Raw genomic sequence first — 16,508 nt, forward strand, 5'->3', positions numbered from 1 at the left:
TCGTTGTCAAATTATTTGTAGCCATTTTTATTGAACTTGTACCAAAAAAAAAACACACATTTAAAAAGTCTTTAAAATTCTGTCACTTCGAACAAATTCAACTTTATTCCATAAATCGGCAAACGAAGTGAATGCATCTTAAACAGGATTACCAAAATGCAATAAATAAAACATTAAACGTGTTATTAAATGAAAAAATACATTTTTAAATACAGAATATTGCACCGGTAAGAAAACAAAATTGGCAACTTAAACGGAAATATTTGGCTAAACAAAGTAACGACACATAGCTGGGCAGCGTAGCTCTTTAGTAGCTGCTACACGAACACAACTGAACTCACAAAGACGACAGCGAGGGCGTATGAGTCACAATCGCTGCGTAATAACCGGACCCGTTTTTGGCGCCGAGCTCGTGATAGTTGTAATTACGGCTCAGCAGATGGTCATTAAGGAGCGTTTTGGAGCTGGAGAACAAAATTAAGGCTCATTTAGAAACTCGGCGTTGACAAAATTTTACAGCCAGTGTTTCTTTTTTTTTTTTTTACTGTATCCCTGATAAACTTACTGTACTCCGACATACTACAGCTCAGAACCTACTTGGTCCAAACCATGGGCTGCGGGCTCGAGCCCAGGTTGCGTATCCGGCGTTTACCCATTGCCAAATCTTTGAAATGATTTATTACCCTTTACTACCTGGGTACGTATTGGGTACATCCTAATTATGTGGTACTTATGAGGTTTGTAGCCTATGTAAATACCCAGTACTTATGTAAGTACTCAGTATTTACAAAGTAACATAACCGTTGTTAGTACCCGATATGTCGCATGTAAGTACCAAATATGTCCCATATATGTATTTGCTACTTACAAGGTATGTACCCCATGGGAATAACTAGTACTTACTAATTTACTTGCATTGCATGCAAGTACCCCATATTCACAAGGTACATAACCCTTGTGAGTACCTGGTATGTCAAATAGAAAAGTACTCAATACTTACAAGGTACACATGTCCCATGCAAGTACCTGTAACCTTAAGGGTACATCCTATGCAAATACCCAGTGCTTGTGGGGTTTGTACCCCATGTAATCTACTTGATATTTATGGTGGTACACCCCTTAGTAGTATGTGGTACGTCAAATATAAGTACCGTACTTTATACATACAAGGTATATACTACATGTAAGAACCAAGTATGCCCCGACAGTACCTGGAACTTACAGCCCATGCAAGTACCCAATACTTACAGGGTACATAATCCTTATTATTCCCTGTACTACATGTAAGTACCATTCATTCAACTTTTATTTATACAGGTTAGTCTCATTGAGTCACAAGGACTCATTTTTAAGAGAGACCAGTGTACTAACATGGGAAGTACCTCGTACTTGCAAGGAATGTACGTCATGTAGGTACCCCATACTTACAAGGTACATTCTGGTACCTATACGGGCTAACTTGACATGTACCTCATACCTATTTGGTACCAAACCAAGTACTTTTGTTTGGCGTGTACCTGATACACATCAAGTACACACCAGGTACCCATGGGGACTGGGTTGTATTTTGAAATGACCTATAAAAAAAAATTCAACAAACTAAAAGTAACGAGGAAAATCAAACAAAGCTTTTTGTGGCAACTTGACATTTACAGAAAAACCTTTACAGTACATTTCAAGAACCGCAACAGAATCCACAAAACCCACTTCATGATGGGTTTGTGGTTCCTCCAAATGATCCAAAACTGAGGGTGGTTAAGTCAGACATGTTCAACTTAACTACCTCCTCATTCAGTCAGAAATCAACAGGGCGGGGAGGTAGACGATGGGAGGGTGCAGCATCTTCAGGAGGCCAGTCCCAGGAAAAAACCTCCGACGAACCCGCTGGACACGACGATGTTTCTCTTTAGGAAATCTGTGGCCTGCAGCAAAATTAAAACATTAAATAAATTGCTCACTAACCAACAAATAAATAAAATCTCTTAAAGCAAATACCAGTTTTGACTCTTAACTGGGTGTAGTGTCCCTAACTCTACACTAGAGTGCACCGTTCTGTTCTCGAAATGAGCCGACTGCTGGAGGGAACCTGGCTGTTTACAAACCTCCTTAGATGGTATTTACATTTAGCTAATGATAAGTAAAAGCATAAAGTACATAACCCTTGTTAGTACCTGGTACATGCAAGTACTTTCAAGGTATACACCTCATACACATGTCCCATGTAAGTACCTGGAACCTTAAGGGCACATTCTATGTAAATATCCAGTACTTGTGGTTTGTACCCCATGCAAATATTGGATATTTATAGTAGTACACCCCTTGGTAGTATGTCAAACATAAGTACTTTATACTTACAAGATGCATACTACATGTAAGAACCAAGTATGTCCCCTTTCCACTGTCTCCTTTGTGCTTGCTCAGGATGGGACAGCGATCAAAAGATTCAACGCGTCTGCTGGCTTCCTTCCTTAGACAACTTTTACTAATTGTCTTTTGTATGTTTCTGTTCAGTACCCTGAGACGACCTTTGTTACTTGGTGCTATACAAGTAAACTGAACTGAATTAAAAGAAAGAGCGGACTGTTCCAGATACCTTTACCTCCTCAATGAACGTGTGGATTTCAGGGGCCGCCTTGTTGGCTTTCTTCTTCAGTCGCTTCTTGGCTTTGTTCACGTCTTTCTCCACCTTCTTCCAGTCCACCTGGACGTAACCGCTGTGGTTGGCGATCTGCAGGACGATGAAAATACGCATAGCATTTTCACAAAACGCTGCGTGCTCAGAAACGCCCTGCAGTCACGCAGGTAGACCAAGCGTGCGGTCGTCAGTGACCTTTATTCGGTACGGATTCCCGCTTGCAAGCGCAAGGAGAGCGCGTCTGTTAGCAAAATATCTTGAACTGCTGCACAAATGTCAATAAGTTACAAGATCAGGTCACTGCATGTGCATCTACAACCGATGGCCCTTTGGAATCAAGATGGCTACCCCGGATATTTGATGTTAGCTGACACATAAATAACTACAGCTCGGCTAGTTTTGCAGCTATCTAGCTCAAATTTGATGTGGTAGTAGCTGAGAGTCATCTCCAACGCATATTCTGAGCGTGACTTTCTACGATACTGCACAAGATTATTTTCTAGGTTTGACCAAAACATCTTTAAGTGCCGTTCCTCAACAAGCGCTAACATGTCCTCCGTCCCTGAGCGATTCGAAGAGTAAATGTTTTTAGTTTTAGAGATTAACTGAACATGGAATGTGAGTAAACCTTAATGTTTTTGGGGCAAGATGTTCAAGTGGGCATGTATGTTGTTGAGGGGTTTTCGCTCGTCTAAGGCAGCGGAGAGTGTCGGATCCTGGCGAGTGGAGGAGCCAGGGGGTGGAAAATAGTGCCGCTATAGATTAAACTTCGGCCACCCTAATCGTTTGCGAAAACTACTTTTAAACGATATTAAAACTAGAAAGCATAATTTCCTAAAAATGATGGCTTGTTTACATCAACATATAGTAGTGGCCATCTTGGATTTTGACGTATGCAACCCAAATATTGATATTAACCTTTCTTAGCCAAGATGCAGCCACACCAAAGAGGAAGTCACTTATTTTTCTAGTTATCGAGCTCAGAAGACCGACGTACAGATGGAGGGTATTCAAGTCAACATTAGTCTAAACCTGTGGCATGAAAGGCAGCGGGCGAGAAGCCTAAACCCTTAATTTCTCGCAGTTTTAATTTACTTGCGGTGTAAAAATTGACGACTCTAGAACCCAGATGGCTCGAGTGCGTTCAGCGCCAGCTCACGCGCAACGCTCGTCTTTCTGCCGCGGAGCGAGGGCCAGCTGAGATGGGTTAATCTTGTTTCTTCAGCTGAGCGGCGTGCCGGCAGCTTCGCAAAAAACAAATCTGAATCACAAGCAACTACTGTTTGGATGCTCTTACCTGTAAAAGGAGGAACCCTCCACCGATAGCCGTGGCTGCGATCTTTCCAACTCTTTGGAAAACGTAGCCTGCACACCTGCAAAAGTCGACAACAAAAAATGAAATTATTTATTTTAATACAGAAGTGTGGTTCAGATTATTTAAACTGGATTTACAGCAAAAATTTACGAGCCACGTTTAAAATATCTCGCAATTGCTGAGGGGCGATTCAAATGTTTAAAGCAAAAATACATTTGAAATGATTCTGCTACATTGTTTTCACCCTGCAGGAACCCCTGATTTGAATATGTTTCCATATAACTATAATACCGTACCACTTTATTTATAAAGCACTTAAAACAGCAACAAGACCAACCAAAGTGTTGTACAGCAAAACAAGCAAAGGACACAGGATAAAATACATAGATCCACAGGGTAAAGATAAGAACTAAATGATTAACATTAAAGAATACAGACAAGTTGAATCAACTCGTGCAGTGTCAAAAGCCCGGGAATAAAAGTGAGTTTTCAAACAAGACGTCAAAACTGTGAGAGAGGGATTTAACTCATTCCACAGTCTTGGACCTGCAACAGAGATGGTTCTGTCACCTCTGAGCTTAAAACGAGTGCCTGGAACCAATAGAAGCATCTGGTCTGCTGACCTCAGAGAGCGCTGTGGGATATGGCTGCAGCAGATCAGTGAGATAAAAGAAGGCAGAACTGTTCAGAGATTTGAAAAAGTACAAAAAGATTTTAAAATGAATTCAAACGTGAACCAGGAGCCAGTGCAAGGAGGCCAGAACTGCATTAATGTGCTCGCTTTTGCCTGTACCGGTTAAAAATCAGGCTGCAGAATTTTGGACCATTTGTAAACGTGCAGTGGAGGTCTGACTGATTCCAAACAGAACATTGCAGTAATCAAGCCTGGATGTTATGAAAGTACGCATTACTGTCTCGAGGTTACTTTTGGACAGTATGGGCTTCAATTCAGAGTCACCTTAACTGAAAAAACTAAACAAAAACAGAATTTAACAATCATGATTGTTAAGTTTCATGGAAGGGTCCATTTTCACTCCCAGATTAGTGACAACCTGTTTCTCTAACGAGGCTAGACAGGAAAGGTTGATACAGTCATTCTTGATTGTGTCATTATGTGTAAATAATGACTTCAGTCTTCTTCTCATTAAAATTTAAAGCCATCCTCGACGTCAGCCAGGCAGTCAAGAAGAGGTTGGATAGAGCGTGCACCAGTGTGCTGCAGAGGGAAGTATATTTGACAGCCATTGGTGTAAAAATGAAAAGGTACGCTGTGTTTACAAAAAATAACACTTAGTGGCAGCAGGTATAAAGAAAAGAGAGGAGGACCGAGACAGGACCCATGTGGTACCTCCCATCTAAGAGCTGCCGATGTTGAAATAAAATCCTTGATGTTGACAAAAGGTTCTGTTGGGGAAGTAGGACCTAAACCATTTGAGGGTTGACCCTGTGATGCCCACCCACTGTTCCAGGCCAGAAATGAGGATCTCCTGCAATGGTGTCAAAAGCAGATGTAGGGTCCAATAGGACAAGAATAATATACATGATAATATAAATATGATATATTGTTTATCCATCCATCCATCCATCCATTTTCTTTACCCGTTTATTCCATTTTGGGTCACGGGGGTCGCTGGTCCCCATGTCCAGCAATCACTGCGAGGGGCGGGGTACACCCTGGACGGGTCTCCAGTCCATCACAGGGCCACATAGAGACAAACGAGACAAACAACCATTCTCTCTCTCACTCACACCTAGGGACAATTTAGAGTTACCAATCAGTCTAACATGCATGTTTTTGGTCTGTGGGAGGAAACCAGAGTACCCGGTGAAAACCCACGCATGCACGGAGAGAACATGCAAACTCCACCCAAAAATAGACTGGACTATTGCAATGGTTTATTATCTGGGTGTCCAAATACGTCTTTAAAACGTCTTCAGTTGATCCAAAATGCTGCTGCCAGAGTCTTAACTGGAGTTACTGGGAGAGATCATGTCTCTCCAGTTTTAGCTTCTCTCCATTGGCTCACTGTCAAATCCAGAATTGAATTCAAAATCTTACTTCTAACCTACAAAGCTCTCAACAACCTAGCTCCATCTTTTATTTGTGATCTTATTGTTCCATATTTTCCTAACAGAGCACTTCGCTCTCAGGCTGCAGGTTTACTTGTGGGTCCTAGAGCTTCCAAAAGCAGAATGGGAGGAGTCCAGTTTTAAGACTTTCATTTTTGATAAATCCTATAGTTAGGGTTGGCTTGTTATGCTGCTATAGGCTTGGACTACTAGAGGACAAATTGACCTCATTTCCTTATATGATTTGTTAAATTGAATAGTTTTCATTTGACACTATTTCTATCTTAACATGTGATTCTTGACCTGCCATTGTGTATCTGTTCCTACCAAACCCAGCCGGTTGAAGCAGATGGCCGCTTGTCCTGAGCCTGGTTCTGCTAAAGGTTTCCCCCTCATGAGGGAGTTTTTCCTTTCCACTGTCGCCTTCATGCTCAAGATGAGAGTTCTGTGATGGAGTTCAACTCAAATCAATCTGCTCCTCAGATAAATAGTTAAATTATTATTTTTAAATATGAATGTTTCTGTTCAGTGCCCTGCTGGCTGTTTACTATTCACAGAGGGCTGAGTGATACTAGCAATAACAGCATTGTAAAAGGGGGACAATTGAAAATGGAGGCTCCGCCCCTATTTAATGATGGACGGTTTCTCTTCACAAAGATGGCTTCCTTCACTCCTCTTCCAAACCATCGTTGGTCTCTACCAAGGACGTGAACGTCTTCATCCCTGAACAAGTGACCGCAGGTGAGTTTAACCACAGAGTCCTGGCCTGATGATGTTGCAGCTCCTCCGACTGAAGAAGTCTTTTGGATCAAAGGCGAAACATTTCAACAAGAAGAATCCGTCCAGAGGATCTGACTTTGTTAGATTTTTCCACCTGGATTATTGAGCATGCATCAGAACGAACTTTTAACCAATTTAAAAACCTAGAAAGCATAATGATGAAATGATCAGGGTCAGTTTACACACAAATTTATATGCTACTAGCCATTTTAGATTTGGACCTGGCAACCCAATTTTCAATGGTGACCTTTCTTTCGCCCAGATGAAGCCATGCACACCAAAATGGAAGTCAAGTTATCCAGCTCCAGTGTTTCTCCTACCTTTACACAAGGAGGGTGCCCTGCCTGGTCAACAAAACCAGGCGCCCTGCCAACCGAGCTGTCCTTAATACCCACCCCGACTACCTCACTACCTCACAAGATGACCTCGGCTAATAACCAATCAGATATGTTTAGAAGTTAAAACTAACGGACACGTCCTTCATGTGTGACATCTTTGCGATCATTAGTTGCTGTCGATGAGTTTGTGTCCTGGTCCTTACCATCCGGTCACCCCTCCGATCACGAGCTGGGTGGCCACTGAATACTTCTCAGCAATCGGGCCAGAGCTGTTGCCAAACACCCTGCTCCACCACTGGTGCCCCCGGGCGTACTCTGTGAGGTCCACGACCTCGTAGACATCATCGTCGCTCTCCGGGTCATCCGGACCTGCAAAATTGACTTTTACTGAGATTTGCGTAGCAATGACTCCCTAAAGACACCATCTAGCAACCACCGTAACTAAAATAGCCTATAATCTATAATTTACCTTTAAATAAACAATTTGTAGCGGGTACGAATTCAGAAATAATCCTTTTAAATCAGTTCGAAATTGGCCCTTTTTCAATACCGGCCGCTGTAGTTCCGGGAAATCCCTTCGTATAATATCTGACGTCATTGTAAAGCCTGGGGATTCCTCCTTTTAAATGTCGGGCTGGGGTTCCTGATTAAAACTTTGTGCCTTTATTAAAGAATCATGTAAAAAAAAAAAAACAATTATCTGAATCTTCATGCATGAAAGTTAGTCATGGGGTTCCTCAGGGTTCAGTGCTTGGACCAATACTTTTTATATATGCTTCCATTAGGTACAATTATTAAACAGCATGGGATAAATTTTCAATGTTATGCTGATGATAGAGTTAAATTTGTCCAAGAAACCCAATGAATCCAACCAGTTACTTGGATAACAATGTCTTAAAGACATAAAAACATGGATTATCGTTAATTTTCTGCTTTTAGAAAACTTTTCTAAATGGCATTTATAATGTTTCTGTTCAGTGCCCTGACATGACTTCTGTTGTGACTTGGTGTTATATAAATAAACTGAATTGAATTAAAATATACATTATGTTAATATGGGGAAATTATTTTATTATTTTTCTAGATACGAGAACAGGCCTATTGAGTGTTTTTTTTTTTATATATATATATAATATAGTTAACGTATTTTATCTGTTTTTCATTAAAAAAATATATACATTTTCTTCCCTACAGGTAAAAATGGGAATGAATGTGTCAAAATAATATATTTTTTATTCAATTCAAATTGTTGCAAACTATCATTTGTGTTATTTAAAATAAACAACAAGTTTGTGCTATTTAAATTTCAGATGGCAGGTAATAAAATGTTATTAATGGAGCATTTGTGCAGACAATTAAAAGCTCTTATTTTTGTAAATTTTGCGAGTAATAATATTAATATTAATAGCTTCGACTTGGATCTATTAATCCAATGAAGGTTAACTTCAAATATCCACCGGAAGCTGCTGTTTTAACTTATTTTCCGTCAACGTTTAAAGAAAAACGACGACGGTTTGAACACAATCACTAACCTTCTCTCTGCTCCGCCGTCGCCATTTTGGAGAAACCAGTTACGTCATCAGGATGTTGACATTATAAGCCACGCCCACTCCGTGACGTTTTGCCACGTCTGTTAAAAAAAAAATGCAATCATTCCGATCGATTACCAGTTTTGCCAAACAGTTGGGGCTTACCTATGTTTAACCATCGTTTAAGCAAGAAATCTTAAAAAAAAAAAAAAAACGTAAAATTATTCGTATCTGTCACGTAAATAAGCGCTAACTGATACAGGAGCGTCATGTTTATTTTGCATAAATTATCATTTAACGCTCTTGTAATGCCACGTGAGGATTTTTAACGCCATGTGCAGCATTTAAAGTATTAGTGGTATGGAGGGAAACAAATGCGTGGTTTTGACGGGAGAAGTTGAATATTTCAGATGAAAGGAAAATAAAGCAGGAAAGTCACGTGGTGGGAACCGAGCGCCGTGATTGGTCGAAAAGGGGAGGAGAGGGCGTGGCCACAGCGGCGCGTGGGTTCGCTCGGCTTTCACAATAGGCTCTGTGCACATGCGTCCTGAATCACTTCCCCTTTGACCGGATGTCGGCATTCCAGTTTCCGGTCTAATCCCCGGTCTCGGTGAAAATGGCGTTTTCTAGATGTTTACAAGAGCTGCCCAAGATAAATATCAGCGATGTTCATCGTATTGTTGATGCCTGGTCCCCTGCTCCGACAAGCAAACGTAACAAGGGATTTAAATTGTATATCTCAAGTTACCTGCACAACTACGAGGGTAAGTAACGTTAGTTTGATCGTTGTGATGTTGCTAACTGTTTGCAGCTAACGTTAGGCTATTAGCAACACGACCATTTTTGTGTATACTCACGTTATAGAAACAGGTTTTCCACACTTAAACAAAAGGCTCATATTTTGTGATCATTCTACTAACATTCTGCTCTTCTCAGTTTCTAGCAAAAATCAGGACACAGGTGAAGTCGTTGTCAGGGCTCTGTGTCACAGGTCCATGAAGAAAAATGAAAAACCTCACAGTTTAAGTGTAGGGTGAAGATAGGATTGTTCAGATGACAGTTTTAAGATTGTTGGTTCAGTAACCCGACGTTCCTAATGTTAATGGGGATTTAGCTAAGGTGGTAATTAATTCTTAAATAAAAATAAAATGGAATTGGCTATTTGATGAATATTAACACGTGAGTTTGGCCTTGCTTGTCCCCATTTGGTTATTTGCTGCATGCATTGTTCTTCTTTTATGGTTGTTATGTGTTACTTTTAACCCAGTGTTAATTTGGTAATTCATGCATATTAGTTTTACTTAAATCTAAAGAATACACTCACAGTCTCTGTAACATTATCCAGGTATTTTTACCTAGCGGGTCTCCTCTGGGTTAAAAGTGTTTTGAAATCAAGTTATCTTTATCTCATCCATTCATTTAAGATGTAATCTTGTGATAATTGTATTACACTACTCTTGACCTTCATAGAACATACTCCAAACTAAATATATAATCACATAACATGATACTATGGTTCTATGACATTAGTTATAAAAAAATATTTGGGAAGCAAGATTGCATCATGAAAGAATGGCTGATGAGTGACCAAGCTAAGATAATAAGTTCTTACTATGACATTCTTATGCAGGTGGTCCTGAAAGACTCGTGTCCTGTGGAGCTGATTCACCACAGCTGTACGTGTGTTGCTGGTGCAGCATTATGCAACCACTGTGTGGCTTTGCTGTTCCAGTCAGCACATTATTCTGAGCTGAAACTGTCAGTGGTCCCCCCTGTACTAAGCTGTCCAGAAGGAGAACAGCAGTGGCACAAGCCCAGAACTTTAGTAAGTTTTCTCTTCAATAATAGACTCAATTTATTACATTTTCTTGCCGTATAACTTGTAACTGTGTCATGGATAACTGAATAGGGTATAAAACCTGGCCCCGTGGACAAGATGACTGTGCTGTCTGCTAAACCGAAGAGTGGAGCAACAACAGAGGGTGTAAGGTAAAAAAAAAATCAATAAAAATTCTGATGTATTACAACAGTGTTTCTCAACCCTGGTCCTCAAGGCACACTGCTCTGCATGCTTTATAGATTTCCCTGCATTAACACAGCTGATACAGTTGTTAATCAGTTACCAACTGAAATGAGCTGTGTTTAAGCAGGGACAAATCTCAAACATGCAGGACAGTGTGCCTTGAGGACCAGGCTTGAAAAACACTATTATTTTATGTTTCATATCTGAACGAAATGCAGGTGGGTATTCTATTTTTGACTCATGTTCTTTTCTTATTTATATACACAGGAGCACACTCTACAAAGGCCTTAGTGGGGATTTGCCGGACCTTTCTGTCCTTAGAGTAAGTAGTTGTATTTAAATTACTGATAAATAAAAATGAAATTAACAGTAGGCTACAATGTACTAACAAAGAGTTGTAGACTTACCGGTGTATTGAATAATTTTATTTTCAAGTGCTGTCTCTTTGTAAAGTGTAGAATTTTTGAGGGCTTAAAATTAGTTGATATACATGTATTTTACATTTTATTGAAATAATTGTTTTCACTTTCCCAGGTTTCCGAGGTGTATGAAGATTTTGCAGCAGCTGATGCACCAATGATCTGCAGCATGGGAATCAGCCATGAATTTCCCCTTGTTGACTCTGCCCTTGGCAAAGTTCAGGCTGGAAGTCCTCTGTCCTACCAACAGCCAGCAACAGCAAAGAGAGACATGTCCTTCCATGCTGCACCACCCCGCCCATCTCTGCCTCTTAAGAACTACCACCTACAGCCATCAAAAAGCATGTTTGTTTGTTCTGAACCACAACAGCTACACCTTAAAAGTATGGAGGTCACCTGGGACATGGTGAATAAACTAAAAACAACTCATGCTTACTATTGGCAGGTTCAGGGGCAGATGCTAATAACTGGGATGAACTGGTGTGATTTTGTTGTCTCAGCTGAGGAAGATATTCTTATTCAAAGAATTTATGCAGACACTAATGTGATGGATTCAATCAAACACAAAGTAGACAGATATTTTTTCTATGTTTACCTGCAGAAATGTCTAAATTAGGAGTTTGATCAAATCAAATGTACAAATTTGTTTCAAAATATTTCCATCATGAATATCTATTTACAAATGTAAGACAATGTCAATGTAAGTAAATGACAGCATTTTCTGTTTCTTCAAGACTGTGCCATCAGCTTTTCTGTCAAACTTCATATCTCCATTTCCTGACCAAAGGTCCATTTTGGTAATTTGACAGGAGACAGGCAACTGTAAAAATTTGGTTTATGCTTCCTGCAATGGAGAGAGGGATAGTGGAATCAAAGAGTTTATTTTCTTTAACTCTTCTTATTAACCTCTCAACATGCACCCTCAAACGGGCAATGGACTGGGTCTTCAAAACGTCGACCTCTGACATTTGGGCCCTCTTGGAGAGGAAGGCAGGACGATGAACAGTCCCAGGTACGAGATCATCCACCAAGAATCCCTTGTCCACCATGATGGCCATGTCCAGTGTCAAGAGTGATGTAATCCCTGATTGACGGAACACTTCCTTGTCACTCATGGAACCCTCAAACAGTGCTGACACAAATGTCAGGGCTCCGTGAGGAGACATGCCCACCATGGCCTTAAAGGTACAGTGGGATTTGTAGGTGGAGAAGACTTCACTCTGGAGGAGCAGGGATGAAGGTGTTTGACACCGTAGTTCTGTACAGTCCAGGATAACTTGTGTGTCACTGTAGCGGCCATCAAAATCCTGTGGAAGACTGGAACTCACAGCTGCAGGAGACATCCACACACAAATTGAGCCCAATAAGCAGTACAGGAAGTTGGCCCATGTCACAATAATGCGGCTGACTGTTGCTCTGTGGATGTTAAATCGATGGCCCAGTTCCCTCTGGGTACATCCAGTAGACAGGTAGGAGAGGAAAAGAAAAAGCTCATCTATTGGCAGCAGTTTCTGGACAGAAAATTATTTAAATGTTAGTTCAAAACCAGCATTCTCATTGTGTGTGTGTGTGTGTGTGTGTGTAACTTACAGTTGGTCTGGTAAAAGGGGTTTCAGTTGTTGTACTCATGACGTCGGTTTTCTTTGCTCTGGTGACCCTGACCATTTTGGCTGTTGCTGCCTCGATCAAGTTCCAAAACGCCTTCAGATGCTCATATGAGGGGAACCTAAAACACATTAAAAAAAAAAATATATATATATATATATATATATATAAACTGTCACTCTCCACATTTATAACTGTGAAAACAGTTTTCAAATTTTGACACGGTACAACTAAGAACATAAATATCTTTCTTTGAAATTTTATGTTGTAAAGTGGAAAGAAAATTATACATGATTTGAAGGTTTGTAATTTTTTTATAAATTGAAAACTATTTTGAGCACAAATGTTCAGCCCCCTTAAATCAGAGAGTAACTTCTAGTCTTCATAAGTTTCCTGATGATTGCTAATGGCATAATAGTCAGCCTGTGTGTCATCTAATCACAGAAACCAACTATTTTCACCGACCTGAGGCTGTCACTAGCTGCTGTATTTGTATTTGACATTAGTTTACACACGGGTGGACTCCATAGCCATTTGTAATCATTAAAGCTATTTCTGAAGGAATATTGGTTACAGAAAAGGGAGCCGATTACTCTTACACACCACACTTTTCAGTATCATTTGTAAATACAGTACTACTAGTACTACTACTACTACTACTACTACTACTACTACTACTACTACTAATAATAATAATAATAATAATAATGTGTTACATTATGTATAATTTCATTTCCACTAGTAAGTGTGTACTTGTGTTGGTCTCTCAAAGAAAATTACAATGAAATTGTTTTTGGTTGTAATGTGACAAAATATACAATGACTCAAAGCGTATTAATTTTTTTCAGAGGCATAACGTAATATTTAGAGTTTACAACTCTGACCTGGTGTAAAATCTGATGTCTTCTGGTGACGTAGAAAAACGTTCCAGTCCAAACGGCTTTTGAAGACTACAGGATCGGAGCTGCTCTTTCAGTTGCTCAATTTCTCTCAGCATGCTGTGATATTGCTCCCGGTCAACACACACGGTTCTGCTGGCGCCGTAGTCATGGTCCACGACCATAGGTACCATGACGGGTGGTTCATTGTCCTCAATTGGATCCGCCGAATCAGGTTCTGGATTAGATGGTCGACAACGGCGCTCCCAAACACCTGCTCGTGTCTTCCTGCTGTATTTGTTCCACTCAAATAATGATGGAACCGACCCAGCTGCTAAAATTCGTCTTCCCTTTTCTGTAGTAATTACTTCATTCTCCAGGAAATGTCGGCTACATACCTTGGTGTGAGGAGTTACCGTAAATCCCTCTCTTCTGATTTTTTGCAGCCAGCACAAACGAAGGCTTGTCTCCTTAGGGAAACGGTGAAAGCTCAAACGGCTATTATAGCGACCTGAAGACGAGCAAAGCGGCACACAACAGTGCTCCTTAGACCCAAACACCGTCGGCTGAAATCTAAAGCTGCCACGCACGTTATATTTTTGTTTATTTGACGCAGCAACACTCATTTTAGTTGTTTATCTCTGGGAAGACAGGATACAGGAATTAAACCGGAAACTGGAATGCCGACATCCGGTCAAAGCGGAAGTGATTCAGGACGCATGTGCACAGAGCCTATTATAATAACTTTTATCTTCGCGTGCGAAACGCGATTTTTTTTTTTTCTATCGCCATACACCTAAATTTCTGCACGCGCCGCTCGGTTACGCGCATTCGACTTTGCGATGAAAAATGTGACGTTTCAGGAGGTACCCGGAGAGCGCTCGCGAGTCCCCCACAACAGAACGGATTTACTCCGTCGAATCGCATCTCATCACCCCGGGAAAAAGTTTTTCATCGTTTTGTTCGCCTCGCTCGCCTTCGTGTGATTCCGGCGGAGCGGGGGTGGGGGGGGAGTTCTCCATGCAGTCGTGCGGCGTGTCCGTCGCCGCCGCCGCCTGCGCCGCCGCTCGGAGTCTCGGCTCGGCTTCTTCTGGCGGTGGTGATGAGGGAAAGAAAATGGCGGCGGGAAAAGCGAGCGAAACGGAGGAGGACTTTCCGACACTGACAGCCCCGGAGAGGGACACCGTGGCCGGGATCGACAGGTCGGCGCCGCTGCTCCGCGCGCACACACGCACGCTTTCCCACAAACGAGCCCGTTTTATTCTGTCCCGTCTGTCGCAAGTTGAAATGACAACTAAAAATAACAGAGAGCCGCCTGTGTTGTGTTGCAGCTCACTGTTTGGATTTCAGAAGCTTCATGAAGATGGCGCCAGAACGAAGGCCCTGCTGGTGAAGGTAGCTGTTCTCTGTTTATTTCACGTCGCTTTCCACGTTAAGACTCGCAAAAACGATCGGTAAATTCACCCTGGAAGTGAGCGGTGGAGTGGGGGGGAGGGCAAAGCCGAGCAGCCCCCTCGCCTCGGGGACACCAAGGCCAGCGTTAGCCGCAGTTAGCAGCCTGGACCCTGGCTGCACCTGCGGAGTCCCCCCCCTCTTTTTTAAAATTTTTTTAACAAAACACCGCTTTCCTCATTCACCCTGATCCTTATCGTGTGTACATATGAGGCAGCCGCCCTTCCCTGGTTGCCTGCACTGCTACCAGCCTTGCAAAACGTGCCCCCCCCCCCCCAAACAACAATGTCGTCATGGTTTTCCTGTCCTGCAGACCTTAATGAGAAAAGTTTAGTTGTTGCTGGATGGCATATTTGTAAAACCTTCCCTACTTAAGGCTGAGCAGGTTTATGGATGATCGTAATTGGGGGGGGGGGGGGGGGGGGGGGGGGGGGGGGGGTGACGTTGTTTGGCCAGGTCAGTTTGCGTTGCTTCCACCTACTATAACGCAGTTGTGTCTTTCTACAAATGGGGGGGTTATTTTGTGCACTTTAGCCTCACTTGAGAGCTCATGTGTTGGTGTGGAGCCAGTTTGGTAACGTTAATGTCTGGCTGTCCAAGATGGCCGGGGTGGGGGTGGGGGGGACGTGGTGGAGCAGCGCCTCTATCCTGGCCAGTTTTGGTGTCACTCCAGGCTGTTTGCGAGGCTTCTTTTTTTTTTTAAGGTGGTGTCTGGAGTCCTTTGTTTACAGTCACAGCCAAACGTGTGTGCTGGACAACGCGCACGCTTTTGCGGATGTGCATGAAACGCAATGACAGAGAGGGGAAGGTGCTGTTGACACTTGGTCTCGTGCCCCCCTCCACCCCCACCCCACTGTGGATTTACCTACAAGGAAGTGTGTCCTGTACCTGCCCTGGAGCAGTGTTTGGGAACTCGGGAGGTTTGACAGACACCCCCCCCCACACACACACACACACACACACACACACACAAATAATTCAGTCCTTTGTAAAAACCAGGACGGGGACATGATCTCCCATACCACAGGAGATAAAAACATTTGAATAGGTTTCTTGCACGTTCAGTTCTTCGTCCCACCCTTTTACAACCTATGCGAGCTAGTAGTTCAGGATTAAATGATCCTGGATCTGTACTGTGTTCGGTACTGATCTTCTCTTTGTTTACTTTGGACAACTTCTGCACAGACCTTCCTGTTGACCTTTTACTAATGTCCCTACTCAAAGTCGGTGTTTTGTGATAGATTGTGTTCTAGATAGATTCAGTTCTACGTCTGGTTCATTGGAATAAATTTTGTTTAAACAACCGTTCTTCATGGGCCACTATCCTGCACATATTAGATCAGGGCGTCCGATCCTGGTCCTCGAGGGCCACTGTCCTACATGTTATAGATCGAGGGTGTCTGATCCTGGTCCTTGAGGACCACTGTCCTGCATGTATTAGATCATGGGTGTCCGATCCTGGTC

At 42.0% G+C, this 16,508-nt stretch overlaps 4 protein-coding genes across 4 annotated transcripts in view; 2 read left to right on the top strand and 2 right to left on the bottom strand.

The window, feature by feature from the left end:
* Positions 1 to 1,636: 1,636 nt before the first annotated feature.
* Positions 1,637 to 8,695, bottom strand: LOC119429025 (FUN14 domain-containing protein 1). The gene is made up of 5 exons (XM_037696742.1): positions 8,671 to 8,695; positions 7,342 to 7,507; positions 3,933 to 4,008; positions 2,600 to 2,728; positions 1,637 to 1,922 (listed from the first exon to the last, which is right to left on the bottom strand). The coding sequence occupies exons 1-5, from the start codon at positions 8,693 to 8,695 to the stop codon at positions 1,845 to 1,847; spliced, it is 474 nt and encodes a 157-aa protein (XP_037552670.1). The 3' UTR covers positions 1,637 to 1,844.
* Positions 8,696 to 9,211: 516 nt separating this feature from the next.
* Positions 9,212 to 12,846, top strand: LOC119428679. Its single transcript, XM_037696351.1, has 5 exons — positions 9,212 to 9,431; positions 10,298 to 10,492; positions 10,577 to 10,656; positions 10,958 to 11,012; positions 11,225 to 12,846. Exons 1-5 carry the CDS (start codon positions 9,333 to 9,335, stop codon positions 11,723 to 11,725), a joined length of 930 nt encoding a protein of 309 aa, XP_037552279.1. The 5' UTR covers positions 9,212 to 9,332; the 3' UTR covers positions 11,726 to 12,846.
* LOC119428678 lies at positions 11,831 to 14,178 on the bottom strand. Its single transcript, XM_037696350.1, has 3 exons — positions 13,599 to 14,178; positions 12,700 to 12,835; positions 11,831 to 12,620 (listed from the first exon to the last, which is right to left on the bottom strand). Exons 1-3 carry the CDS (start codon positions 13,784 to 13,786, stop codon positions 11,865 to 11,867), a joined length of 1,080 nt encoding a protein of 359 aa, XP_037552278.1. The 5' UTR covers positions 13,787 to 14,178; the 3' UTR covers positions 11,831 to 11,864.
* A 424-nt stretch (positions 14,179 to 14,602) lies between these two features.
* The window catches only part of LOC119428746 (lysine-specific demethylase 6A), a 40,675-nt gene continuing 38,769 nt past the window's right edge, over positions 14,603 to 16,508 (top strand). The window contains exons 1-2 of the mRNA XM_037696423.1: positions 14,603 to 14,794; positions 14,924 to 14,987. Coding sequence (XP_037552351.1) covers positions 14,613 to 14,794; positions 14,924 to 14,987 — 246 coding nt within the window. The 5' untranslated portion in view covers positions 14,603 to 14,612. The remainder of the gene's footprint in view (positions 14,795 to 14,923; positions 14,988 to 16,508) is intronic.

Source organism: Nematolebias whitei, chromosome 23 (assembly GCF_014905685.2).
Source record: "Nematolebias whitei isolate Nwh7 chromosome 23, NemWhi1, whole genome shotgun sequence".
Classification (NCBI taxonomy): domain Eukaryota; kingdom Metazoa; phylum Chordata; class Actinopteri; order Cyprinodontiformes; family Rivulidae; genus Nematolebias; species Nematolebias whitei.